Source organism: Marmota monax, unplaced genomic scaffold, assembly GCF_021218885.2.
Source record: "Marmota monax isolate L192 unplaced genomic scaffold, Marmota_monax_Labrador192_F-V1.1 WCK01_AAM20220418_F8-fsc00208, whole genome shotgun sequence".
Lineage (NCBI taxonomy): Eukaryota > Metazoa > Chordata > Mammalia > Rodentia > Sciuridae > Marmota > Marmota monax.
Window position 1 is genome coordinate 2,753,911 of NW_026693914.1, and position 24,832 is coordinate 2,778,742.

Sequence of the window (24,832 nt, forward strand, 5' to 3'; positions counted from 1 at the left end):
TACCTGTACTTTGGATAATAATGTCCATCACATTCCACCATCATTAACAACCCCCTGCCCCCTCCCTTCCCCTCCCACCCCTCTGCCCTATCTAGATTTCATCTATTCCTCCCATGCTCCCCCTCTCTATCCCACTATGAATCAGCCTCCTTACATCATAGAAAACATTTGGCATTTGGTTTTGGGGGATTGGCTAACTTCACTTAGCAATATCTTCTCTAACTCTGTCCCATTTACCTGCAAATGCCATGATTGGGGATTTCCTTGTACCTTCTGGGTTCAAGGTTGGAGGGTGGTGTCAAATGCACACTTGTGGAGAGGCTGGGAAGCAGGGGCGAACGGGCGCTTCTTCTGGTTACTTAAACAGCTCCAAACCCCACTCAGGGCTTCCCACATGAAATCTGGGAATCCCCTGCCTCTGGGCCCCTCACAAACTGGCTGCAAGTGATCTTTGCCAGTTCCTCTCTTATTTCTCCCCTGCAGGGAGGGTCAACTCCAGCCAGAGCGATCCACAACTCCCCCCTCCTCCCCAACGCCTTTCTTCCTAGAAGACCACCCCGCCCCTGCTCAGGCCACCCTCCACTCCCAGGCTGGAATGCTCTCCCCAGCCCTTCCCCCTGCAACTCTGAACGGTTTTCCAAGGCTCAGTTCCAACCCCAAATCCCACTTCTTGGATGACTCATTTCCTGTCTGTCCAGATCTCCAGCATCCATCCCTGAACCCAGGTTAACCTCATTCCGGTTCGTGGTAAATAAAGAGGGGGTGAACAGGCCCCACCAGCTCTACCTTCAGCACAGGGCTGGACACTCCTCTGTATCACCTTATTTCATCCTCCCGATTATCCTCTAAAGGGGGCCGCTGTCCCCCACTTTGCAGATGAGGAAAGCTGAGGCTTAGAAAAGGAAAGTTAACTTGCCCCAGGGACACACAGGCAGCAGAGGGCCATGCTGGGACTCGTGGCTCCAAAGTGCACTCCGGGCTTCCCACAGGAAGCTACCTCGGCTCTAGGTGTGGTTTCTATCCCCAGATCCCCTTCTAGGTTCATTATCTCACTTTTATTGCCTTCATCCTCTGAGAAACATCCATTCGCTCATTCTGCAACCAAGTCGTGGAAGTCCTCGGCCCCGCTGGCAAGGAGCTTCCTCCGGGGGCCAGTGTGGTCCCACGTGTTCAGCACGTGCAAGGGAGACGGTGGCGGCCGGAGGAGGGAATTACAGGAAGGAGTAGCACCATGGCCTGCCAGGATCAGGAGCAGATCACCAGGCCACCATCACCAACAGGGCTCAGGGCTTCCCAGGCACTACTGTTCCTGGTTTTCTCGGGACCTTGCAGAGGGACGTGGACAAGCGCCACCGTGAAGCCCCTACCGACAGCTCACTCTCTTGGCCACCTTGGGTCACCCGCCACAGGCCTCCAGAAGAGGAGGGTCAGGCTGTGCTTCCGACGTGGCGGGCGGGAGTCACGTGCTCCGAGTCGCTTCCCGCGCCGCCCGCGTCCCTGCCCCGGGGTTGCTAGGCAACCGATAAACTCGGCTGCTGCGGAGCCGTTTGAGCAGCTGGACCCGGCGCTTCCCGGTTGGCGGAACCCAGCGGCAGGAGGCGCCCACCCAGGATAAGGGCTGAGGCCGGAGGGGAGCGTGGAGGGAGAAGGAGAGCGCCCCCGAGGGTAAAGATCCCCCAGAGTGCGAGGAGATCCTCCGGGGCGCTTCTGGGACTGCTCTGCCCGCGGTGGACCCAGAACCAGTGCTCTAGTGTCCTCCGCCACAGTAGTCCTGCCCCCGGAGGTAGCCCCCCAGGCCACAGGATCCTGTAACTTAGGAACAGCTTGCATCCTGCACCCCTGCGCCACCTGGTCCTGAAGGCAGTCTGCCCTGGAGGGGGTGGGAGGCTCCTAAAGGTTTACAGGTGACTGGTGGGAATGACAACCTGGGAGGGTGGACGTTAGGAGGGGACCTTTCTGGCCTGGCCAGTGGAGCCGCCTGTAATCCCAGCTACTCTGGAGGGGCCCAGCTTGGACAATGTAGGGAGACCCTGTCTCAAAATTTAAAAATAAATAAAAAGATCTGGGGATGTAGCTCAGTGGTAGAGCATCCCCTGTATAATTAAAAAGAAAGAAAGAAAAGAAAAGGATAAAAGGAGTAACAATAGAGGAAAGAAAGTCAATCGTATGGCACACCTTCTAGGTGCAGGATTTTTGTTTTTACTGTTGCTGGGAGTGAACCCCGGGGTGCTTAGCCACTGAGCCACATCCCCAAGACCTTTTAAATTGTTTTTTTGTTTTGAGACAGAGTCTCTCTAAATTGTTGAGCCTGGCTTTGAACTTGCAATCTTTCTGCCTCTGCCTCCTGAGCCACTGGGATTACAGGCACGTGCCACTGCACCCAGCAAGGTGACAGGAATCTTAAATGCATCCCTTCATCTGACCCTCAGCCCAGGAGATGGCATTATATGCCCATTATGTGTCGTGATCAGTGTCACACTGTTGGTTACTTTTTCCAAAGGCTGGGCAGTTTGTCTTTGCAACAAGTTCAAGTTCTCTTGCACACACCCGGGATGGAACCCAGGACCTCATACACACTGGGCAAGCCCCCTGCCACTGAACTTTAGTCCCGAGCCCTCTTCTCCTGGCTTTCAGACCCTGCATTTCCCCTGTGCAAACCCTTTGTTTCTTTTGTATTTATTTAGTTTTTGTACTGGGGATTGAACCCAGGGACAGTAAACCTGGGACACTAAACCACTGAACCACATCCCCAGCCATTTTTATTTGTTTATTTTTTTTTTTTTGAGACAGGGTCTCGCTAAGTTGATTAGAAGAGGAGGTATGGGGCGGGGCAGAGCTCTGATGGAGGGTTGGTGTCACGGTCACACACTCAGCAGGTGACAGAGTGGGTGTTGGGCCCCTTCTCTGTTTGGGCCCAGGGAGTCCACTGTCTTCTCAGCGGAGCAGATGCTCAGACCTGGTCACAGCCCAGTTCTGGGACCTCCTCCCACCCTTCCCTGCTCTCATTCTCCATGCTCCTGGTGGGGACCTTAGTGCTTTCCTGGAAGGAGGGACAGGTGACAAAGGGAGATTGCCAGGGAGATCTGCCTTTTTGGTGGGGATGGGTACTTGGGATTGAACCAGGGGCACTTAACCACTGAATTACATTCCCAGCCTTTTTATTTTTAGTTTTGTTCGTTTGTTTGTGTGGTGCTGGGGAGTGAACCCAGGAGCCCTCTACCAACTGAGCTATATCCTCATCCCTCCCAGCCTTTTTTATTTTTAATCTTATTTAGAGACAGGGTCTCCCTGAGTTACTCAGGGACTCTCTAAGTTGCTGAGGCTGGCTTTGAACTTGCAATCCTCTGGCCTTAGCCTTTTGAGCCACTGGGATTACAGGCCTGCGCCACCATGCCTGGCCAAGCTCTGCCCTTCGGAAGGTCCAGCAAAACCCTTAGGTCCCAGAACTACAGAAGTTGCACAAGGACATGAGAAGCCCCCCCTCCTGCATCCCTCTGCCATGCAGGGACCCGCAGTCTCAGGGAACAGGAAGAGGAAGATGTTTTCATGTCCTTATTGCACCCGCCACCCCTCCTTCCCACTTCTTGGTCCCCGTCCAGCTTGGGCAGCGCTTTCTCTTAAGCCACGGCAGGTTCTCTTCAGGAATGGCTTTGCTCATTCTCCCTGCTCAGGAGAGTTTTGTTTGCATGGTCTGTGAAGGTTCCAGTCCGACTCCTTCCTCCAGGACATGGGGACTTGCACTTCTGGTCCAACCCAAGCATCCAGATCTGTGCGTCCTGTGTCTGGGTGGCCCTGTAGAGGTGTCCTGCAAGCTTCTGCGTCTCTTAGTTCCCACGGGGGAGGGGAGAGCAATCCCCCCCCCCAACGTCCAGGCGGCAGCAACACTGCTCCTGCCCCTTCTGGGCCCTCTTGGAGACAGCCCTGCTCAGCCCTACTTGGGGAAGCCCCCTGTAGCACTTGTCTCCCAAGGGAGGGGGACTGCGGAGACCCCCTGGGCTGGCCCTGCTATTCATCTTATGCCCTGCTTGCTGGTAAGAAAAGAGCCTGTGCTGCTGAGTCCTTGAATGAGCTGTCCGTCACTGTCACCGGGCCAGCCTTTAAATGTCCCCTCTGTCTCCTTCCAGACACAAGACAATGCCTCTGTTTTCGCTCAGGGCTTGGCTTTGGGAAGCACCAAGAAGGAGAGCAAAGCTGTTAAAAACCTGATCTGGGCTCAAGAGTCCATCTGTGTCTTCCTGGAGTTTCCTCCTCCTCTGAGGCCTCCTGTGTCCCCTAGGAGCTGGCCGGCTCCCAACAATTGTCTTTCAAGGAAAGAGAGAGAGGCAGCCCCTAATGGCCTGGGCCCAGTGGCTCTGTCTAGCAAGAACAGGTGCTTCTCCATGTGGTGGCAGAGGGGAGGATTTAATTGGATTCACATTCTTTTTCCAAGGCTCCTTCTTTGTTGGTCCCTGTAGAATAAATCCATTCAGGCGTCCTGCAGCAAGTGGGCCTCTCTCCCGCCCCCTGCCCTCCAGGCCATCCCTTCTACCCCAGAGAGTCTCCAACAGCCTTTCTGCTGTTGATTCAAGTTGGACTGTTCTGGGGTGGGAGTGGCTGGGGAGGGGCTGCCTTTAAGGAGCAAGTTATGTGGCTACAAAGAGACTGGGTGGTTAACTCTCTTGCCCTCTTGCTCTCACACCCTGCCTCCACTGCTCCTGGCCAAGTCCACCCCTGGCATCTGCTTCTAGATTATCTCTCAGTTCTTGGTCATGCATCTCGGGGGACAGCAGCCAGGCTGCACTGGACGGGTTTCTAGTAGCCCTTGTCTAGTTATAACCTTCATCCGGGGTGATTGTAGAAAACAGGAATTGCTAGATCCCACCCCAGGGGGCCAGGTCAGCATTTGCAGGAGGGGGCTTGGGACTTCCCTCTTATTAATGAGCATCCTGACTGAGAAATTCTGGCTGAAAAATGAAAAAGAGTCTTTGTTTTAAATCAGTGGTTTTTAAAGTTGGTTGTACATTGGAATTACCCGGAGAATTTTTTTTTTTAAATACCATTGAGAGATTCTGATTTAGTTGGGCAGGAGTTTGACCTCAGCATGTAACTTTATAAAACCTTCTAGGTATTTCTAAATATGTAGCCAAGATCAAGTACCAGTGCTTCAGAGCCAGATGTGCTCTGATCCTGGTTGTGACTGTGTTTAAGAACTGGGACCTTGGCCAGGTATGGAGGCCCACTCCTGTAATCCCAGCAGCTCGGGAGGCTGAGGCGGAGGATTGCAAGTTCAAAGCCAGCCTCAGCAAGTTAGTGAGGCCCTAAGCAACTCAGTGAGACCCTGTCTCTAAATAAAATACAGAAAAGGGCTGGGATCATGGCTCAGTGGTTAAGTGCCCCTGGGTTAAAAAAAAAAACTGGGACCTTGGACAAGGCCCTACATGTCCCTGAGCACCACTCTCTGTTCCTGTAGAGGGGAAATCATGATGCCTATTTCATAGTCTTGGTGGACATGAGGTTGTCCAGACCTGGTATACAAGTCCTTAATCAGATATATGATTTGGAAATATTTTTTCCAAGTCTATGGCTTGTGCTTGCAAATTTCTGAGTTCAATCCCCAGCACCACTAAAAAAAAAAAAAAAATCCAAATTCCTTTCTTTCTTTTTTTCTCTTCTTTCTTTTGTGTGTGTGTGTGTGTGTGTTTTACGGGGATCAAAGTCAGGGTCGTGCACATGTTAGGTGAACACTCTACATCCCCAGCCCCTCTTTGGTTTTCGTGATGTTATCCTTTGCAATGCAGAAGTTTTAAATTTTAATGAGGTCCAATCTATCATTTGTTTTTCTTTTAGAGACCATACTTTTTATACCATCTCTATGAAGTCTTTCCCCCCTGTGTTCTCTAAGTTTTATGGTTTTAGCTGTTACATTCAGTCCTGCAGCCCATTTTGAATTAATTTGAGGTAAGATAGGGATCTATGGTCACTCTTGTTTTTTTCTTTGTTCCTGGGGATTGAACCCAGGGGTGCTTTGCCACTGAGCCACATCCCCAGTCCTTTTTATTTTATTTTGAGACAGGCTTCACTAAATTGCCCAGGCTACCTTGTAATTTGCAATCCTCCTGCCTCAGCCTCCCAAGTCTCTGGGATTATAGGCACACACCATTGTGCCCGGCGGTGGTCACTCTTTTGCTTTGGAATGTCCAGTTGTCCCAGAACCATTTGCCAAAAAGACAGTCCTTCCCACCTCCACTGTGCTGCCTTGGCACCTTTGCCAGAGATCAGTCAACCCTAACTGTAAAGGTTCATTTCTGAACTTTGAGTTCCTTCAGTTCATCTGCATGTCTACCCTCGTGCCAGAGCCGCACCATCCTGATCACTCACAGTAGGATCTAATAAGTGTTTGTTGCATAATTGGATGAGATAATGAAAACTATAATTAGAATGAAGATGAAGCATACAGTTTGGCAGTAATAAAAACTGTACTTTCTAGAAAAGTCTATATAATTAGATTTTTAAAAAAATAAGAGTCATTTTGAGTGTTGTTGAGCAGTCTTGGACTGCTCTCCTGATGGCGATGCTAGGTAAAGGGCTCACTACTCCAGCAGTTCTGCTGTATCCCTCTAGTTCCTGAGTTTGGCTATGGAGGCAATACGCCCTCCAGCCATTTTCCCACCAGGTCCCTACTTCATTCAAAGGCAGCAACACCCTCTCAGGGGCCAAAGCCTGATTTGTTGGGTCTCAAAAGGCCTTGGGCTGTGAGTGCTGCCACAGCAAATTTGCACAATGGGCCTTTCCCAAACCACTGTGGCCACTCATTCAACAGCTCCCTGCCCCGGCACCCCCAGGGCTCTTGCAGTCCAGGGGCTATCTAAGCTCTCTTGGGAATGTGACACCAAAGGCACAATTCCTGAGGGTTGGGGTGGCCCCCTAATGAACAGTTCTGCTAAAGTCCACAGCATAACGTTGCAGACAGGCCTACCAGATGGCCAGCACTGAGCCCCAGAGAATCCATGGATGTGATGAGGGCAGGAGGGGGCAGGGTCTCTTTGGGGTGAGAGAAGGGCAGCTTGTGGGAGCCGCGGGTGTATCTTTAAGCCCTCGGGTCAGCGCTGGTGAAGAACTCTTCCTTACCTTCTTCCTTACATCAAGGATTTGAACACCAGCTTCCTGACTACTGGGCGCAGCGAGTTTGGCAAGGTCATGCAGCTGTGAAGAGCAAGGCCTGGACCTGAGGTCAGGGCCTGCCCAGCTGCTTTCCAGTTCCCACTCTTTATGGCCAGTGCAAATCAGAGGGGCTCCTGAGGGCTGACGGTCCCTCCTGCTCAGGAAGCCATCTGGCTCTGTGCTCTCAGGTGACCGCTCAGCTCTGTCCGGCTGGCCTGGTGCAGAGGGAAGAGATTCCCAGGGGGGCCCAGAGAGCGGTGGGTGTGTGGGGGGTGGAGCCTGGCAACGGAGGGCTCTGGTGTCAATAAGCCTTTTCCACAATTAGGTGGGGAAGTGGACGGTTGGGTGGAGGCTTCCAGAAGGGGCCCAGGGATCTCTGATTCATGTGTTATATGGCTCAGATCCAGAGCGCAGCAGGCGCTGTTTAACCCAACAAACCACCATCAACATTTCTTCCTGCCTCCCAATAATACTGATCAGGAGAAGCCATGTCAGTGAGTGGTCAGAGCTTTGGAGTCAGGCAGGCCAGCGCCACCACTCAGTGGCTCTGTGATGCTGGGCCAGTGGCTCAGGGTACTTCTGAGTATCGAATTCCTTTGAATCAAATGGTGATTTTCTTGCCCACCTCAGAGGGTATTTGCAAGAACTGAACAAGATAATTTATGCTTATCATATGCTGAGCCCTCAGATGCAAGCCAGGGGCCGTGGCCACACCTATGGGTAGTGGGGAGGCTGAGGCAGGAGAATCTTAAATTTGGGGGCAGCCTGGGCAGCTTAGTGAGATTCTCTCAAAACATTAAGGGCTGGGGACGTGGCTCGGTGATAGACGGTTTGCCTGTCTTGGGTGGGACCCTGGGGTTCAATCCCCAGTGCAGCAACAGCAACCCAGTGCAGCTCTGGACACCTTCACCCATGAGCCAGATGGGAACCTGAAGCAGCCCCGTGGGACCCAGGCAGAGGGGTGGCCAGGTGGCCCCTCACCCCTTCCCTTCTCCCCCACTCCCCGCAGCCCCCGTCACCATGGAGATTGTCTACGTGTACGTGAAGAAGCGCAGCGAGTTTGGCAGGCAGTGCAACTTCTCAGACCGCCAGGCCGAGCTGAACATCGACATCCCCCCCAACCTGGAGCTGGCCACGCAGTTCGTGGAGCGGAACCCAGTGGACACGGGCGTCCAGTGCTCCGCCAGCATGTCGGAGCATGAGGTGGGTCCCTGCCCCAAGAATCCAGGTCAGTGACGATGTGCTCGGGCAAGGTGTCCAGAAAGAGCAGGTCAGAGTCCAGGTAGAATGGACCAGCGTGGGTGCTGGAAGTGTGAGGGGGAGTCACCCCAAGAGCCACCACAGTGCTGGGCTCAGGAGAAGACGCAGCAGCACTGTCCCCTGGCCCAGGCGAGTGTCAATCAAGATGTTCTCTCTCCCTCACGCGGCCTTGCTTCCGAGGGGCTCTGGCCTTGCTGCTGAGACTTTCTAGAGCCACTGTGGGCCTTTGGTGCTTCTGGAAGAGGTATTCTCGGGAGCGTGGATTCATATCTACAGGCAAAGCCCATCCTGGAAAAAGAAAAGTGTCCCACAGGAAGTTCTGGCCAGGGACAGCGGGGCTCTGAGATAAGAGCACCCGAGGGCCATGGTCATGCCCTTTTGCCCTGTGGAGGCCCGTAGAGCTTCCTGTCCCTGTGAACCTGGTGATCAGCACCCGATTGGGTCAAGATAACCCAGGTCAGGCCCCAAACCAAATGAGTCACTTGACTTGACTGGAACACATTCACAATCCCGTGAGTGGTCTGGTGACTCCTGGTTTAGATGAATTAACTTCTCAGCCTGAAGGCCGTCTCGAGGACCAGGACAACTGTGCCCATGGCCTCAGTGCCCGGGCTCCTGCCAGAGCCCTGCCCTGGCAAGACGCCTCACTCTTGGGAGAGCCAGTTTAGCGGTGGGAAGGAGCTGGGAGTGACTGCCCGAGGGCACAGGGCTTCCCTCCGGGGTGAAGACTGCGTGGCACTGTGAATGGTAAGGCCACGGAACTGCACACTGTAAAATGATTAAGATGGCAAATGTTGAGTCATGTGTACGTCACCAAAGTTTTTAAAATGGGGAAAAGTGGGCTGGAGCCAAGAAGCTAGTCCAACAGATTAAACTCCCCTGGCTCCAGAGGGACGCAGATCCAGCCTCTGAGTCCCTGTTGATGCTTCGATGTCCAACTCCAATGCTGGCCGGGTGGAAAAGAAGCATTCCCTTCTCTTTTCTTCTGAATCTTGCAGAACAGGTGGGGTGGGTTCCTGGGCCCACTAGACTCAGGGGATCTGGGCCCTGGGTCTTCCATGACCACTGCTATCAAGGGCCAAGTAGCTGCCTCCACGGGGTGGCACTGCAAGGTCACCAGTGACTGCCCGAGGACCTGGAGGTTCCTGACTTTGTGGCTTTAGCCAGGGCACCTCCTCGGTCTGTCAGAGAGCTGAGGGTCCCAGGAGGCTCCTGGTTTGCAGGAGCAGAGGTTGGACTTGTCCGGGAGGTGGACGTCTCACCGGTGGCCCCTCTGTTCAGGCAAACACGGAGCGGTTTGAGATGGAGACCCGAGGGGTCAACCACGTCGAGGGGGGCTGGCCCAAGGATGTGAACCCCCTGGAGCTGGAGCAGACGATTCGCTTCCGGAAAAAAGTAGAGAAGGACGAGAACTACATCAATGCCATCATGCAGCTTGGCTCGGTGAGGCTCGGCGCCACTGAGGACCTTCCCTGCCACTCCAGCTCCTCGGGTGCCAGAGTGTGCCAGCCATGGGTCCACATGGCTACTCTGGGGAAAGAGACCGACTGCTGACCTCACAGGGCCATAGCTGAGCAGGTTTTACAAAGAGCCTAAAAAAGTGGGAAACCCCCGGGGCAGAGAGGACCCCCCCAAAAAAAGTTTTGTTCCTTTACTACTTCTTTTTTTTTTATTAATTTTTTTGCGGGGGTTGTTGATGGACCTTTTTTAAAATTTATCTACATGAAGTGCCGAGAATTGAACCCAGTGCCTCACACATGCTAGGCAAGCACTCTACCACTGAGCCACAATCCCAGCCCACATCCAATAAATTTGGAATAAGCTTTAAGTCTCAGGCTGGCTCAGTGTCGATTGCAAAATGGATCTCACTTACATCCTTCCCCGAAGAGTTAGAGATCCACTGGAGGTCCAGACAAATATATGGGTGCCACATATACACAGGCCTGATGAAATTGTTTGGCTAGAGCAACATTTTTCAACATTTTTTTCATTATCATCCCTCCCCAAGAGTATTTTTAGACATTTTTTAAAAAATCTCCTCCTCCCTCCATGAAATTTTAATGCCACAGATATCTCGTTTATCTGTTGATGTGCTGTGTGTGCATCAGTGCTTTGTACACAGAAAGCAATTAATTCACCTTCAAAAGCCAATTGAAAATGCGTAAGCCATGGGCTGGGGTAGAGTTCAGTGGTTGCACACTTCCTGGCCAGTGCAGGGCCCTGGGTGCCGTCTCCAGCACTGCAGAAAAGAAGAAAGAAAGAAAATGCATTGGCCAAAGAACAGGAAAAGGCCCCTGGTGCCCCTGTTCCTCCTAGACTCCAGCCAGCCCCTGGGCCTGCAGGCCCTCTCCTTCCTGCTGAGCACCCCTGCTCTGTCCCCTCAGATCATGGAGCATTGCATCAAGCAGAACAACGCCATTGACATCTACCAGGAGTATTTTGACGATGAGGAAGAGGTGGAGGTGACGGAAGAGGCCCCTTCAGCTAAGACCATTAATGTCTTCAGGTAGCTGCTAGCGAGGCTGGCCTCTGGCCAACCTGTCACCTCCAAAAGGGACTCCTTGCTCATCACTCCAAGCCGCTGTCACTAGGCTGTCTGTGCCCCAGCTCGACGAGGGTCAGAGCAAGCTGGTGCCCAGCAGGAAGTGGTCCCTGCCCCGTGGGGAGGCATGTGCTGACCAGGCTTGGGCCTGTATAAGCTGGGCACAGGGGGAGGATCTCCCACCGGGCAGAGCAGGACAAGGCACCCACAACAGGGTTCCAGTGGGTCGTGGGCACACAGGTTGCTGGCCCACATTTGCAGGAGTGGATCTGGGAATAGCCTCAAAGGACAGCAGGGATTTGTGGGTGTTGTGTGTTCTCTGTGTGAGGATCTTCACTGCATCAGGGTGTGCTGACCAGAGCTCCAACAAGCCAGATCCATCAGTCGGGGGCTGGTTCCCACAGTTCTGGCAGAGCCCACAAAGGGGTATCGGTGTGTGGGGAGGGGGGGGCTGGAAGTACGGGGCGACTCCTTCTGTGACAAGAGGGACCCGTTTCCAAGACTGCTTATGTGAAAACCAAACCCAACCAAGCTGTGGAAGAGTAAAGGGGAGAGTGTGCTGCTACTTTTTTTTTTGGCACTGGGAATTAAACCCAGGGCCCCTCACATGATAGGCAAGTGCTCCACCACTGAGCTACCTCCCCAGCTGTTTTTATTTTTTTTTATTTTGAGATGGAGTGCGCTAAGTTGCTGAAGCTAGTCTTGAACTTGCAGTCCTCTGCCTCAGTCCCCTAGTTGCGGGGATCACAGGAGTGGCCACTGCTCCTGGCTGAGAGTGCTAATTTTTGTTTAGAAATACCTATTGTACACGTGCACGGGTCTATCCATGTGTACGCGTGTGTACTGCATCTGTGGACAGGTTTGTGCATATACTTCACCTGCAGAGAACGCCTGCAATTTTGGACTTCTGGCCGCCTCAAGTGGGAGAGAATGAATTTCTGTTGTTAAGGACACCTAAGGCCCGGCTGCGGCTCAGGGGTAGAGTGCTTGCCTGGCACGTGCAAGGCCCTGGGTTCCGTCCCCAGCACCGCAAAACAAAACAAACCTAACAAAAAACAAACAAGAACAACCACCTAGTTGTGGTCCCTGGTTCCAGCAGCCCTAGAAGGGCATGACACTGACTTCACATGGGGCCTCTGAGCACATGTGTAGGGTAAGGAAGGAGAGTTTGGGGACAGGAATGGGGAGAGGACCAGGGCAAAGGGACCGCTCATCCTGATGACTTGGTGAGAGGAGTTGCAGGTGGGGCCACATTCATGGCGGTGGAGGGGGCAGGAGGGAGATGGCTGTCCATTTAGAAGTAGAGGTAGTGGAAGGCAGGCCTAGGCATCTCTGAGGACCCTGGGCGGGGTCAGGTCTGGTCTGGGTGATGCGGATTCCAGAGATGACAGGCATTTGGAGGTGACCGGCCTCTGGTGCCAACTTGGGGGATTCGTTTTGCCACCACAGCTGACCAAGCATCCTAGGAAGTACCTGTCCCTGTCCCAGCACAACCTGTTCTGATCCAGTGGTGACCTGTGAGGTGCGGAGCAGGGCCAATGGCTGTACCCAGGGATGTGCAGCAGGCACATGCTGTCCCCAGCCCCGCTGGGCTCTGACCCCACATAGGGACCCCTCAAACACATGATGCGCTAGACCTTGTCCCAGGACTCTCAGGCATGCACAGCAAGTGCTCTACCAGGGGCTCCAGCCCCAGCCCCGACTCCCAGACTTCAGTTTTAGGCTCATAACAAAATTGAGCAGAAGGTACTGAGCGTTCCCACATGCCCCTCCCACCTCCTGCCCTGGGCACACAGCCCCGATTGCCAGCATGCCCACCAGTTGGACCTGCATGGACAGACACACCACTGTCACTCCCTAGTTTCCGTCAGGGTTGTTCCTGAGGCTTGCACACCCCATGGGTTGGGGTCCATCATTGCAGTCAGGTACAGCGTAGTTCCCCTGCCCTCAGAATGCCCCGTGGTCACCTCTTCATCCCTCCCAAGTCCCGAGCCCCTGGCAACCACTCATCTTCTTCCTGTCTGCGTAGTTGGCCCTTCCCAGAGTGTCTTCTCAGGTCTTGATAGCTCATCTCCTTTCTCGTGCTGAGTGGTATCCCATCGTCTGGGTTCACTACCACTTATCCACGCAGCCATTGAAGGACAATTTGGTTGCTTCCCTGTCTTGGCAATTTGAATAAAGTGGCCATAAACATTCGTATGCAGGGTTTTGTGTGGACAGAAGTTTTCAACTCATCTGAGTCAACACGGGGGCGTGAGATGGCTAGACTTCCTGACCCCTTTTGAATCGAATTGCAATGGAAGATCAGGCTCTGGCTCGACTTCCAGCGAGCGGAGGGTTAAACTGGAGTTTCATGTTTTGCCTGTTCCCATTGTCTTGGTTTTTATTATTACCTTCTATTTATAGTTGGTGGGACTGGTTTTCCATTTACGGGAGTCTTGTCAACTTGGTTTGGATTTATTTTTTTTCCCACTTTTTATTGGTGCAGGATAATTAATACACCATGGTGGGATTCATTGTTAGGCATTTGTACAAACACAACATAACCATATAGTTAAAATAACAATATAATGTGGCCGATATCCTTCCCTAGTGTTCCCCCTTCCCCTCCCCCTTCCTCTCCCTGCACTTTGTTTTTAAAATAGATTTTCTGAAGTGAAGGTGGTTCCTTAGATATACTTGAGTATTTTTTAAAGAAAAAAAAAATCTAGTTGTGCTAGAATAACTAGAAACTGGGGGAACCCCACCCTCCAGCCTTCTGACTCCCTTCCTCTCCCCAAAGGGATCCGCAGGACATCAAGCGGGCAGCCACACACGTCTCCTGGCACCCTGATGGCAACCGGAAGTTGGCAGTGGCCTATTCTTGCTTGAATTTTCAGCGGGCACCTGCGGGCATGAGCCACGAGTCATACATCTGGGAACTGGGTGAGGGGCAGCAGCGTCTTGCTGGCCAGGCAGGGCTGAGGCCAGGGCCAGCCAGGGAGTGGAAGGGGCCAGGAGGAAATCCCTGCTGTCCCTTTGCTGCCGTGCCGGGGATTGAGCCCAGGACCCACACCCGCTGGGCTGACCTCCAGCTCCAATTCCAGATTCCTCATCTGGGGCATGAAGACCACACCCCAGCCAGGGCTCCATGATGGACGCCTGTGGTCCCCTGACTCAGGAGGCCGAGGCCAGTTCAGTGCCAACCTGGGCAACTTAGTAAGACCCTGCCTCAAAATAGAATTCTAAAAAGGGCCAAGGCTGTATCTCAGGGGTAGAGCATCCCAAGTTCAATCCCTAGTACTGCAAAATGAACAAATAAATACCAAACCCAAGGGGACTCCAACCGTCGGTCCCTGGAGAGCCTGACAGAGAGAGGCCCAGCAGGCTGAAGGGAGCCCAAAGGGAAGGGGAGGGGAGGGGACTGTGCCTTGACCCAACTTTGCTGGGAGCAGGACCCTTTCTTCACTGCAGGGGCAAGAGCCTGGCCCGAGCAACACCCCCGGCTTCCCGTTCTCCCCCTCCTTACAACAACTGTGCAGGCGCTGCATCCAGAGCTGACCTGAACAGCTCGCCCAGTTCTCGCAGCAACCCCCCGGGGTGGACCTCGGGTATCCCCGCCCCCCCACAGGCCTGATTTGAAGACCCCGTGAGAACTGACTCTGTGTAAGAACCTTAGGCGTAAAAGCTGGTTTCACACCAAATATGAGAAACGGACTACAACTGGAGTTGAACACCCACGCCAATGTCCCAGTCCCCCCAAATAAAGCCAGTAGCTAAGAATTAGGCCTCGGGGCCAAAGGAAGCAGGCCAGAGAAAGATGGGGGGGGTCTCAATGGCTGCCCTCTAACCACCCTCCTCTGGAAAAGGGGGGTAAACTGGCTGACCCTGTCCTCTTCTGTGCAGGCCCGGCGAGATCTTTTTCTTTTTCCTGTTTTATAGAAAACCCGAATAGGCCTGAAATTGTCCTGAAGCCACCTTCTCCGCTGGTCACCTTGGAGTACAACCCCAAAGATTCCCACGTGCTCCTGGGGGGCTGCTACAACGGGCAGATAGGTAAGGAGGGACCCGGCTCTCAGCCAGCGCCTGCCCGGGCGGGTCCGGGAAGACCCCGGGGGCGGGCACCTCTGCAGCTGGCCACCCCAGATGCTGGCCAGTCAGCTGGTTCTGTTGGCGCTGCCTCTAGTCCACTTCAGTAAGCCTGAGGTTGGCTTAAAATAAAAAGCTTTAAAAGGGCCGGGGCTGGCGCTCAGGGCAGAGCGCTTGCCTGGCATGTGTGCGGCACGGGGTTGGATTCTCAGCACCACATATAAATAAATAAAGTCCATTGACAACTAAAAGATATTAAAATAAAACAGACCACATTGCTATAAGAAAATAGAAAGATCTAAAAAGCCGAAGTTTGAGTCCAGTCAGGGAACACGTGATTAGGGGCCACTCTTAGAGGGACGGTGAGACCTTGTGGAGCCCGCCTTGGGGGAGCAGACCTCTGGGTGATGGGCCTGGCGGTTCTGGCCTTGTGGAAGGCTCTGGGAAGCCGGTCCCCATCTGTGTTGGAAGAGCTGGGGAAGGACTGGCACCGACTCCTCAGACGTCTGGTAGGATTCACCGGGGGAGCTGGCCCGGGTTCTCCTGTATTTGGAAGTTTTAGAATTCCTAGGCCCATCCCATCGGTTATGGGTCTCTTCCCATTTTCCGTTTCCCCTTGAATCCATCTGTTTTCATAGTCTGTCTTTCCAGGGACTTTTCCACTTCACCCCTCGCCCCTCCTGTCTACTTGGTAGACTCCCAATCCTTCACGGCTATCATCCTTCACGGCCATCACGCGGTCATTGTCCTCTCCGCAAGGCTGGTGGTCGTGTGCTTCCTGCTTTTAGTCATTCGCACCCTCCTTTCCCCCCTGGTCTAGCTACAGATTTGTCAGTTTCATTTTCTTTTCAAGAACCAGTTTTTGGCTGAGGGCAGTGGCACGCGCCTGTCATCCCAGAGGCTCAGGAGGCTGGGGCAGGAGGACAGTGAGTTCAAAGCCAGCCTCAGCAACGGAGCGAGGCCCTAAGCAACTCAGTGAGATCCCGTCTCTAAATAAAATATAAAAAGGGGCTGGTGAAGTCTCCAAGGTCATTGCTTCCTTCTGTCAGCTTTGGGTTTAATTTGTGGTTCCTCTAGTTTCTTCAGGCAGGTTAGGGTACGGATCTGAGGGCACTTTGGCTCTGTTTGGGTTGGGATGTTGTTTTGGCCGTGCTGGGGACAGAGCCCAGGGCCTTGCCCATGCCAGGCGGGAACGCTGTACCCCTGAGTTACACCCCAGAGCTTGTTTCCGTGTTTGTTGGCCTTGGTCTTAAAATACTGCCCTCCACAGGTGGGAGCGTCCCTCTCCTCCCGACTCTTGGTCTTAGTGTCCTGGTGCTTGGCTCGCATGTCCCGATTTCCCTTTTCATTTCCTGTCTGTCTCGGTGGTGTTCAGGGTGTGTGTGTGTGTGTGTGTGTGTGTGTGTGTTTTACCACCTGCTTGAGAACCTTCTAGTTTTCCTCCCGCTATTGATCTCCACTCCGTTCCATTTTGGTCAGAAAGGCTGGGCCTGATCTCAGTCTCGTTAACCTTGATGGAGATTGTTTCCGGGCTGTTCTGCCGCCTCTCCTGGAGGACACTCGGTCTGTGCTTGAGTAGACTGTGTTCTGTTCAGGGTGGCCTGGCCGCAGGCCAGCACACAGCCAGCAGTGCCGGGGGCCCCTAGATGTCCAGGAAGGGTCCAAGCTTGGGGCAGCTCCTGACCCGGCGCCTCCTCTAAAGCCTGCTGTTGGGCGCACCTGTTACCCACTGCCTCAGGAAGCCGCCTGCGGTTGTGCCTCAAGGAAAAGACTTTCCTGCCCTGTGCAAACTCTGAGCCAAGTCCAATGCGGACACCGAGGAGGGATCCTCCCGGAACCACCGAGAGTCTTTGCTTCCCTGGAGCATAGCTCTCCAGAATGCGGCCAGGAATCAAATGATTCCAGAGTTCTGAAAAAGTTGGTGTTGACCATTTTGGTCAGTTGTCACCTTGCTACTTTGGAAGAATTTTGGAAGTCCTCACTCTGCTGCTTTTGCTGATGGCACACCTGGAAAACAGATTGAAACAAATCCCCAGTAAGATCCCAAGAAACCGGCCCCTTAGCTCTGAATGTCCCTGCTGCCCTCTGCCCCCACAACACCCTGGGCCAGTCTTGACCTCAGGCATCGAGGGGTTCCCCATCCTCCCACCCCACGAGCTGCTTTACTTTGTCTCCTTCAGGAGCAGGAGGAGGGAGGCTAAGAACCCCCGGCCATAGCCAGGCTCCCTGGGCCTCCTGAGGCCCTTCTCCCTCTCAGACCTGCCCCTCCCTGGGGAAGCTCTCAGGCTGTGGCCTAGGCTCCCATACATCTCTCTGCCAAATTATTCCGGGTGCCAGAGCTCCAAAGACTGAAGCAGGGCTCCCCCCCACCCCATGACTTACTCAGGAGCCTGCCTCACTCATTGTTCACAACCCCAGGGGTTTTCTTGCCAGCTCACAGTAGCCCTGTTGCTGTAAGAGTGGGGGCCACGTGGGGCCCATGGGACCCGCCCTTGAGCACTGCCTTGCCCAAGCAGAGCAAACTTAGCCAAGGAAGTGCACTGCAGCACACACCTGTGATCCCGGTGACTCCAAGGCAGGAGATGACAAATTCAGGGCCAGCCTGGGCAACTTAGTGAGCCCCTGTCTCAAAATGAAAAGGACTGGAAACTAGCTCAGTGGTAGAGCATCCTTGGGTTCAATCCACACTATAGCTAAACACACACACACACACACACACACACATAGACACACACACACACACATGCTCACACAGACATACGCACAGACACACACACACACACAGAGACACACACACTCACACACAGACACACTCACACACTCACACTTACACACACAAACACACTCACACAGACATACGCACAGACACACACATTCACACACACAGACACACACACACAACTCACACACACTCTCACACTCACACACACACTCACACACACACACACTCACACACACACACACTCACACTCACACACACACTCACACTCACACTCACACTCACACACACACTCACACACACACACTCACACACACACACTCACACTCACACACACACTCACACACACACACTCACACACACACACTCACACACACACACACTCACACTCACACTCACACACACACTCACACACACACACACACTCACACTCACACACACACTCACACTCACACTCACACTCACACACACACACTCACACACACACACTCACACACACAGACACACACACTCACACTCACACACACACTCACACACACACACTCACACACACACTCACACACACACTCACACACACACACTCACACACACACACTCACACACACACACTCACACACTCACACACTACCCATTTCTGGTCCAGGCCAGTTCAGGGACAAATGCCTTGGACTTGGGAGGATACTAAGTCAAAACTGAGGAACCGAGTTCTTTGGTTGTTTTACAAACCAGTTTCCTGAAAAGGCTCTGAGTAAGAGCGTGGGCCCCTGCGCTCGCCCCTGGGAAAATGAACACAGAATCCGTCAGGAGGAAATGCTCCTCGGCTCCACGTGTTTCTTGGCAGAGCAGGAAGAGCAGATGGTGGTCAAGCTCCTCCTCCGGGAGTTCCCTAGGAGGACGGGAGGGGGAGGATGGGAGGACGGGAGGGGGAGGACGGGAGGGGGAGGTCGGGAGGAGGACGACGGGAGGACGGGAGGACGGGAGGACGGGAGGAGGAGGACGGGAGGGGGAGGACGGGAGGAGGAGGACGGGAGGGGGAGGACGGGAGGGGGAGGTCGGGAGGGGGAGGTCGAGAGGAGGAGGCGGGAGGACGGGAGGGGGAGGACGGGAGGGGGAGGACGGGAGGGGGAGGTTGGGAGGGGGAGGACGGGAGGACGGGAGGAGGAGGCGGGAGGACGGGAGGAGGACGACGGGAGGAGGAGGACGAGAGGAGGAGGCGGGAGGACGGGAGGAGGAGGACGAGAGGAGGAGGCGGGAGGACGGGAGGAGGACGACGGGAGGAGGACGAGGACGGGAGGGGGAGGACGGGAGGAGGAGGCGGGAGGACGGGAGGAGGAGGGGGAGGACGGGAGGGGGAGGACGGGAGGAGGAGGACGGGAGGAGGAGGACGGGAGGAGGACGAGGACGGGAGGGGGAGGACGGGAGGAGGAGGCGGGAGGACGGGAGGAGGAGGGGGAAGACGGGAGGGGGAGGACGGGAGGAGGAGGACGGGAGGGGGAGGACGGGAGGAGGAGGACGGGAGGAGGAGGACGGGAGGAGGAGGACGGGAGGGGGAGGACGGGAGGAGGAGGACGGGAGGGGGAGGACGGGAGGGGGAGGACGGGAGGAGGAGGCGGGAGGACGGGAGGAGGAGGACGGGAGGGGGAGGACGGGAGGGGGAGGACGGGAGGAGGAGGACGGGAGGGGGAGGCGGGAGGAGGAGGCGGGAGGACGGGAGGGGGAGGACGGGAGGAGGAGGACGGGAGGGGGAGGCGGGAGGACGGGAGGGGGAGGACGAGAGGAGGACGACGGGAGGGGGAGGCGGGAGGAGGAGGCGGGAGGACGGGAGGGGGAGGACGAGAGGAGGACGACGGGAGGGGGAGGCGGGAGGAGGAGGTGGGAGGAGGAGGACGAGAGGAGGAGGCGGGAGGAGGAGGACGAGAGGAGGAGGCGGGAGGAGGAGGACGGGAGGACGGGAGGAGGAGGACGGGAGGGGGAGGCGGGAGGACGGGAGGGGGAGGACGAGAGGAGGACGACGGGAGGGGGAGGCGGGAGGAGGAGGCGGGAGGAGGAGGACGAGAGGAGGAGGCGGGAGGAGGAGGACGAGAGGAGGAGGCGGGAGGAGGAGGACGGGAGGACGGGAGGAGGAGGCGGGAGGACGGGAGGGGGAGGACGGGAGGGGGAGGACGGGAGGAGGAGGCGGGAGGAGGAGGACGAGAGGAGGAGGCGGGAGGAGGAGGACGAGAGGAGGAGGCGGGAGGAGGAGGACGAGAGGAGGAGGCGGGAGGGGGAGGACGAGAGGAGGAGGCGGGAGGAGGAGGACGAGAGGAGGAGGCGGGAGGAGGAGGACGGGAGGACGGGAGGGGGAGGACGGGAGGGGGAGGCGGGAGGACGGGAGGAGGAGGCGGGAGGAGGAGGCGGGAGGACGGGAGGGGGAGGACGGGAGGACGGGAGGAGGAGGACGAGAGGAGGAGGCGGGAGGACGGGAGGAGGAGGCGGGAGGAGGAGGCGGGAGGATGGGAGGGGGAGGACGGGAGGACGGGAGGGGGAGGACGGGAGGACGGGAGGAGGACGAGGACGGGAGGGGGAGGACGGGAGGAGGAGGCGGGAGGATGGGAGGGGGAGGACGGGAGGACGGGAGGAGGAGGCGGGAGGACGGGAGGAGGACGAGGACGGGAGGGGGAGGACGGGAGGAGGAGGCGGGAGGACGGGAGGAGGAGGCGGGAGGACGGGAGGGGGAGGCGGGAGGAGCTGGAGCGGCAGGAGGATTTTCCTGACGGGGCCTCTCAGGGGCTCTTCCCTGCGGGGAGCAGGGATTCTACCCCCTCGCCCCCTCCATCCCCAGGCTCCCCCCCACTTCCCCCAGGAGCCTTCCCTGACCCCACCCTGCCCTCCCTGGGGACCCAGCCTGGCCCATTCCCAGCCGCTTCCTCAGGACCCGGGTGGTGCTCAGCGCCACAGCGCGGGAATGAAGCTTGCACTCTGGGGGTCTCGGGGAGGGTTTTGCAGGCCAGTAAGAAGCTCAGGCCGGTCTGAGCCTGGTCCTAATTCCCAAGTCTACACACGGTCAAGCCAGAGAAGCAGCCTCCCTCCTTCCCTGCTCCTGGCACCAGCAAGAAAGAGCTGGGGCCTCTGTGACCCCGTGTCTCTCCTCCCCTGCCCTGCCAGCCTGCTGGGACACACGGAAGGGCAGCCTGGTGGCCGAGCTGTCCACCATCGAGTTCAGCCACCGAGACCCCGTGTACGGCACCATCTGGCTGCAGTCGAAGACGGGCACTGAGTGCTTCTCGGCATCCACAGATGGGCAGGTAGCACCCGGCCAGCCCGGGGAGGAGAGGAGGCCCGGCATGGCACCCCGTGTCCCCCCACGGTGCCTGGAGAAACTTCCCTTTTACATTTGATGTGTGAATTGCACAGTGGGTAACACATGCACGTGGAGCAAGACCTAAAGACATGAAATCAGACGGTGATCTCCACCCTGCCCACCACCGTCAGCCCTCCCGGGGGCCTCGTTTCAAGCACCCACCTCAGACGGTCTGAGCTTCCATTTAGCGGATCTCAAAGACGATTTCTTATTTCCTAAAGCACTGCCCAAGCCTGCTAGGGACTGCTTGGTAGGAGGGTGTCATCACTTCTTTGTTGGTCTGTTTGGTTTGGGTACTGTGGATTGAACTCAGGGGTGCTTTACCACTGAGCCATATCCCCCAGCCCTTTTTATTTTTGAGATAAGGTCTCGCTAGGTCGCTGAGGCTGGCTTGGAACCTGTGGTCCTCCGACCTCAGCCTCCCAAGCCCCTGGGATACTTAAGTGGATTTTATATTTTGTTTTTTACCAGGAAAAGTACAGCAAAGCTGGGCACAGTGGCCCACACCTGTAATCCCAGGGGCTGGGGAGGCTGAGGCAGGAGGATTGCGAGTTCAAAACCAGCCTCAGTAACAGTGAGGCCCTAAGCAACTCCGTGAGACCCTGTCTCTAAATGAATACAAAATAGGACTGGGATGGCTCAGGGGTGGAGTGCCCTGAGTTCACTCCCTGGTTCCTTCCCCAAAAAAACTACAGCCAGGAGAGTGTGTGGACCTAGGTTCCTGCACACATGTGAACAGCTGCCACCTTCCCTCCTGGCGGAGGCTGGGAGCACACGTGGGTTCTCGTCCTGCTGGATCTGGCTGTGCCGCGGGGAGCCTTGGAGAATGCAGATTCTTAGGCCCCCGCCCGGCAACTTGAATCCAGTCCAGGCCAGGTCCTGGCTCCTGGACTTCAGGCAGCTGCTGGTGACCCGGATGCTCAGCCACTCTCCAGGGCACTTGCTCTCATGGACCCTGCACCCTTTATGCCCCGGAGGAGGGAGGGGAAAGCCCTGGGACCTCAGGGTCTCCCAGTTGCCCTCTCTCGCCACCAGGTCATGTGGTGGGACATCCGCAAGATCAGCGAGCCCACGGAGGTGGTGGTCATGGACATCACCAGAAAGGAGCTGCTGGAGAACGCCCTGGGCGCCATCTCCCTGGAGTTCGAGTCCACGTTGGTGAGTCTCGGCCCTCCCTCCCCTGAGCCCCTGAGGACAGGCCGGCCCGGGCCCGGGGCCTGGGGCCTGGCAGCCGCCTTCCACCTGCCTGGTTTCTACAATGACCTCCAGCAGGGGGCAGCAGAGTCCACGGGGAAGGGGAGGCGCCCGTTCCCAGCCCGCTGAGCCACCCCCTTGCTTGGTGGCCCTGGGGACCAGAAGGTGATCTTCAACAGAACAAGATCCGGAAAAGCCCATTCTACGGGAAGGGGTCTGACCGGGACCGAAACTCAGAAAGGCCCTGCCTCGCCTGGTGTGTTGGAGGGAAAGGGGTCACTTTCCTTCTGCTGGGGCAGAAAGCGAAGCGGTGGAGAGGGAAGTGAGACGAGAGGGAGAACCTTGAAAACCAGAGCACAGGCCCCGCTAAGAGCTGAGGGGTGGGCTGGCCTCCCATGGTCCCCGGCTTCCCCAGCACGCAGGAGGCCCTGGGCTCCACCCTCAGTACTGGGGGGCCGGGGGGAGCCAAAAAGGAACCCTGAAGAAATGTCAAGCTGGGAGTGGTGGTGGACCCCTGTCATCCCAGGGACCAGGGAGGCTGAGGCAGGAGGATTGTAAATTCAAGGCCAGCCTCCACAATTTAGCCATACCCTCTCTCAAAAAAAAAACAAAAAAATGTAGGGGGGAAGGCTGGTATTCAATCCCCAGAACTGGGGCCGGGGGAGCGGGGACGCCGAATTCAGCTGTGCTGTGGCTGTGTCAGAGGAGGGAAGTTTCTGGAAGCAGCAAATGAGGACGCTCTAGACAAGGCCACGCTGTCCACGTGGCTCTCGGCTGGGGCTGGTTTCTGACCCCAGCCCTGGCATAAGAGGACAAAGCACAGGAGGCCGGGCAGGTGACAGGGCTCAGAAAACATTCGGCCCTGGGCGCGGGGATTTCTAGGCTCGCACTGGAGGCCGTGAGCACCCCAGGCCTGGTCGGTCTTAACCAAGTGCGCATGTGCGGGACACCGGCTGTCCTACCTGTGAGCTGAGGTCCCCATCCCAGCCGCCGCGTTGCGCACTCACATACCTCTCGGGACGGCTCAGCTCCGTCTCGATTTGCCTTTGTGATTTTTTTCTTCTTTCTCTTCCTTTTTTTCTCCTTTATTTGCTGGGAATGGAACCCAAGCACTTTGTGCAAGCCAGGCAGGCGCTCTGTCCCTGAGCTACCTCCCCAGCTGTGTGCATTTTTAATTATGTTTTTTAACAAACGCGTAAAATGTACCGTCTTTACCACTTTAAGGTGTAAGGTAGCGAGAGGCGCATTCACACTGTGGTGCCACCACCGCCACCTCTGCAGCTGTTTTCCTCTTGCAACACTGAAACTCCTGCTGGGTGCCCTGGTGCCCACCTGTGATCCCAGTGACATGGGAGGCTGAGGCAGGAGGATCGAAGGTCCAAGGCCAGCCTCAGCAACTGAGGGAGGCCCTGTCTCAAAAAATAAAAAGGGCTGGGGGTGTGGCTCAGTGGTAGAATGTCCCTGGGTTCTGTCCCCAGTACCAAAACCAAAACAAACAAAAAATAGACACAAACCCTCAAAACTGCTCACTCCTTGAATGAGCGCACCCCACCTCCCTGCCGACCAGCCTACTCTATCTCTGTGGATCTGACTGTGCTAGGAATGTCCTGTGAGTGGGACCATAAAACGTGTCATTTTCCCTTTGGACAATGACCTCAAGGTCCATCCAAACTGTAGCAGGTGCCAGAATCCCCCTCCTTTTTAAGGCTGAATAATATTCTGTCATGTGGGTAGATCCCATTTTTTTATCCACTCATCCATCCGAGGCCCTCAGGTCGCTCCCATCTCCTGGCTAGTGTGGCTCATTCCACTGGGAACACAGGTGTGTATTGTCACCGGTTTTGCGAGGGCTTTTGGACGGGCTGTGGCACCTCCTGAGCTGCTGGCGACAAGGCCCTGTTGATGACGTTCTCTGCCAGAGGGAACGGGCTTGGGGGGAGGGGGTGCAGCGGGGGCTCTTTTTTCTTCTGTTCACGTTATTCTCTCGGTTGTTCGACAAACACCTTTGAGTCCCTGCTCACACCAGGCACCCTTCCAAAGTGTCTGTCCTCAAGGAGCGTGACTTTGGGTGGTGGGACAGACGGCAGATGAAGAAATAAAGCACATACCTGGAAGGGGCTGGGGGCACACGCAGAGAGCAGGGCAGGGTGGTGTGGCCGTCGTGGGTTAGACCGCGGTCAGGGTGAGCGTGAAGCAGAGCCTGCCGGGGTCCTCCAGGCCAAGGTGAGAGCCCAGCGAGCTTCTGAGGGACGAAGAACTGGCCAAGCGGATAACCAGGGCGAGAGTGCCCAGGCCACAGAGCAGCTGTGCAAAGGCCCTGAGGCGGCAGCACCCCGTGTTTGCAGATGATGTGTCACTGCCGGGTGCTAGGGGCTACGGTGGCCTGGGACCCACTGGGACAACACCTCTAAACCCCCGCCCAGGGCCCCACGTGGACCAGCTCTTCCTCTGACCAGCTCCATGCCTGGCCATCCTGTCACTTCACTGTGTCAGAGGAGGGAAGTTTCTGGAAGCACCAAATCTAGTCTACACAGATGTGCAGCCTTTGGGTGGCCCAATCCACACAGGG

At 55.9% G+C, this 24,832-nt stretch overlaps 1 protein-coding gene across 7 annotated transcripts in view; it reads left to right on the top strand.

Moving 5' to 3' along the window:
• The first annotated feature begins 1,357 nt into the window (after window positions 1-1,357).
• Window positions 1,358-24,832, top strand: part of Dnai2 (dynein axonemal intermediate chain 2) — a 29,841-nt gene continuing 6,366 nt past the window's right edge. For 4 of the 7 annotated variants that reach the window (XM_046463462.2, XM_046463463.2, XM_046463461.2 and 1 more), the window contains exons 1-8: window positions 1,358-1,665; window positions 8,150-8,343; window positions 9,682-9,843; window positions 10,785-10,906; window positions 13,725-13,867; window positions 14,864-14,977; window positions 20,874-21,013; window positions 22,105-22,227. In XM_046463462.2, coding sequence (XP_046319418.1) covers window positions 8,161-8,343; window positions 9,682-9,843; window positions 10,785-10,906; window positions 13,725-13,867; window positions 14,864-14,977; window positions 20,874-21,013; window positions 22,105-22,227 — 987 coding nt within the window. In that variant the 5' untranslated portion in view covers window positions 1,358-1,665; window positions 8,150-8,160. Of the gene's footprint in view, window positions 1,666-8,149; window positions 8,344-8,419; window positions 9,148-9,681; window positions 9,844-10,784; window positions 10,907-13,724; window positions 13,868-14,863; window positions 14,978-20,873; window positions 21,014-22,104; window positions 22,228-24,832 lie in introns of those variants that run through there. The other 3 variants (XM_046463464.2, XM_058585301.1, XM_046463465.2) reach the window with 3 other exon arrangements.